This window comes from Eucyclogobius newberryi, unplaced genomic scaffold, assembly GCF_026437365.1.
Source record: "Eucyclogobius newberryi isolate DKJ021-1_F unplaced genomic scaffold, fEucNew1.0.hap1 SCAF_11, whole genome shotgun sequence".
NCBI classification, from domain to species: Eukaryota; Metazoa; Chordata; class Actinopteri; order Gobiiformes; family Gobiidae; genus Eucyclogobius; species Eucyclogobius newberryi.
Window position 1 is genome coordinate 39,526,711 of NW_027315735.1, and position 2,500 is coordinate 39,529,210.

Here is a 2,500-nt window from a genome sequence, read left to right on the forward strand (position 1 = left end):
GCTTCCACGACTTTGTGGATCTTTGCTGTGAAGCCTACAACCTGATCCGCAAACACGCACACCTGTTCCTGCACCTGCTGGGCCTGGTGAGCACCCCAGAGAGCACCCACAGAGCACCCCAGAGAGCACCCACAGAGCACCCCAGAGAGAACCCACAGAGCACCCCAGAGAGAACCCCAGAGAGCACCCACAGAGCACCCCAGAGAGCACCCACAGAGCACCCCAGAGAGCACCCACAGAGCACCCCAGAGAGAACCCACAGAGCACCCCAGAGAGAACCCCAGAGAGCACCCACAGAGCACCCCAGAGAGAACCCCACAGAGCACCCACAGAGCACACCAGAGAGCACCCACAGAGCACCCCACAAAGAACCCACAAAGCACCCCACAGAGCACTCCACAGAGCACCCTAGAGAGCACCCAAAGAGCACCCCAGAGAGAACCCCAGAGAGCACCCACAGAGCACACCAGAGAGCACCCACAGAGCACCCCAGAAAGAACCCACAAAGCACCCCACAGAGCACTCCACAGAGCACCCTAGAGAGCACCCACAGAGCACCCCAGAGAGCACCATAGAGAGCACCCACAGAGCACCCCAGAGAGCACCCCAGAGAAAACCCACAGAGAGCACCCCACAGAGCACCATAGAGAGCACCCACAGAGCACCCACAGAGCACCCTTGGAATAAGACTATAACGATAGTGAAGCTCTGAATACTCTGAATACTTGGTGTACTTCAGATGGTTTCGTGTGGAATCCCAGAGCTGTCGAACCTGGACGACCTCAAATATGTTTATGACGCTTTGAGACCCCAAGAGTCTGAGGCCGACGCCACCATGTACTTCACCAGGTACTTATACTACTACTACCATGTACTTCACCAGGTACTTATACTACTACTACCATGTACTTCACCAGGTCCTTATACCACTACTACCATGTACTTCACCAGGTACTTATACTACTACTACCATGTACTTCACCAGGTACTTATACCACTACTACCATGTACTTCACCAGGTACTTATACTACTACTACCATGTACTTCACCAACTTATACTACTACTACCAGGTACTTCACCAGGTACTTATACTACTACTACCAGGTACTTCACCAGGTACTTATACCACTACTACCATGTACTTCACCAGGTCCTTATACCACTACTACCATGTACTTCACCAACTTATACTACTACTACCAGGTACTTCACCAGGTACTTATACTACTACTACCAGGTACTTCACCAGGTACTTATACCACTACTACCATGTACTTCACCAGGTCCTTATACCACTACTACCATGTACTTCACCAACTTATACTACTACTACCAGGTACTTATACTTAGAAATAGTCTCTATGAGGCACAGAGACTTGTGGTCTTAACTCTCTGAACTCCTCTTGTGGTCTTCAGGTTGATTGAGTCGAGTCTCGGAAGCGTCGCCACTAAACTCAACTTCTTCATCCATAATTTGGCGCAGATGAAGTTCACGGCGAGTGAAGAGCGCCCCCTTCTGTCCTTTTGTCCTCGAGGCCACACGGCCCGGAGCGACGGCCTCATCAAGAACCTGTACATCTGCAGACACCTAAGGACCAACAAGGGTTATGTACGAGAGCACACACGGGGCACAGACACCTAAGGACCAACAAGGGTTATGTACGAGAGCACACACGGGGCACAGACACCTAAGGACCAACAAGGGTTATGTACGAGAGCACACACGGGGCACAGACACCTAAGGACCAACAAGGGTTATGTACGAGAGCACACACGGGGCACAGACACCTAAGGACCAACAAGGGTTATGTACGAGAGCACACACGGGGCACAGACACCTAAGGACCAACAAGGGTTATGTACGAGAGCACACACGGGGCACAGACACCTAAGGACCAACAAGGGTTATGTACGAGAGCACACACGGGGCACAGACACCTAAGGACCAACAAGGGTTATGTACGAGAGCACACACGGGGCACAGACACCTAAGGACCAACAAGGGTTATGTACGAGAGCACACACGGGGCACAGACACCTAAGGACCAACAAGAGATATGTACGAAAGCACACAAGGGGCACAGACCCATAACGGACACCAGCAGCGCCATAAGGGACACAAGAAGGGCAATAAGGGACATGAGCAGGGTCATAATGGACACCAGCTGGGTCATAAGGGAAACCAGCAAAGCCATAAGGGACACCAGTAGGGCCATAAGGGACACCAGTAGGACCATAAGGTGTTAGTCCAAATAATAACTCCACTTTGGTTTGGTTCATTTATTTTGTGAACACCACGTTCACGTTAGCCACACAACAACGTCTCCCTCGGTTCCACCCAGACACGTATAACAGGTAAACAGAACAGTATCGCCCCCTAGCTGTCAGGCATGAGACGTGAAACTTAGAGAAGTGAAACTTAAGAAACTAACATAAGGGACATGAGCAGGGTCATAAGGGACACCAGCAGGGTCATAGGGGAAACCAGCAGAGCCATA

At 51.2% G+C, this 2,500-nt stretch overlaps 1 protein-coding gene across 1 annotated transcript in view; it reads left to right on the forward strand.

Annotated features, from left to right (window-relative positions):
• The window catches only part of pik3c2b (phosphatidylinositol-4-phosphate 3-kinase, catalytic subunit type 2 beta), a 52,457-nt gene that overhangs the window by 42,431 nt on the left and 7,526 nt on the right, over positions 1–2,500 (forward strand). Inside the window, exons 26-28 of the mRNA XM_072440100.1 lie at positions 1–86; positions 740–849; positions 1,419–1,611. The exon at positions 1–86 is cut by the window's left edge and continues 71 nt beyond it. Of these exons, the coding sequence (XP_072296201.1) occupies positions 1–86; positions 740–849; positions 1,419–1,611 (389 nt within the window). The remainder of the gene's footprint in view (positions 87–739; positions 850–1,418; positions 1,612–2,500) is intronic.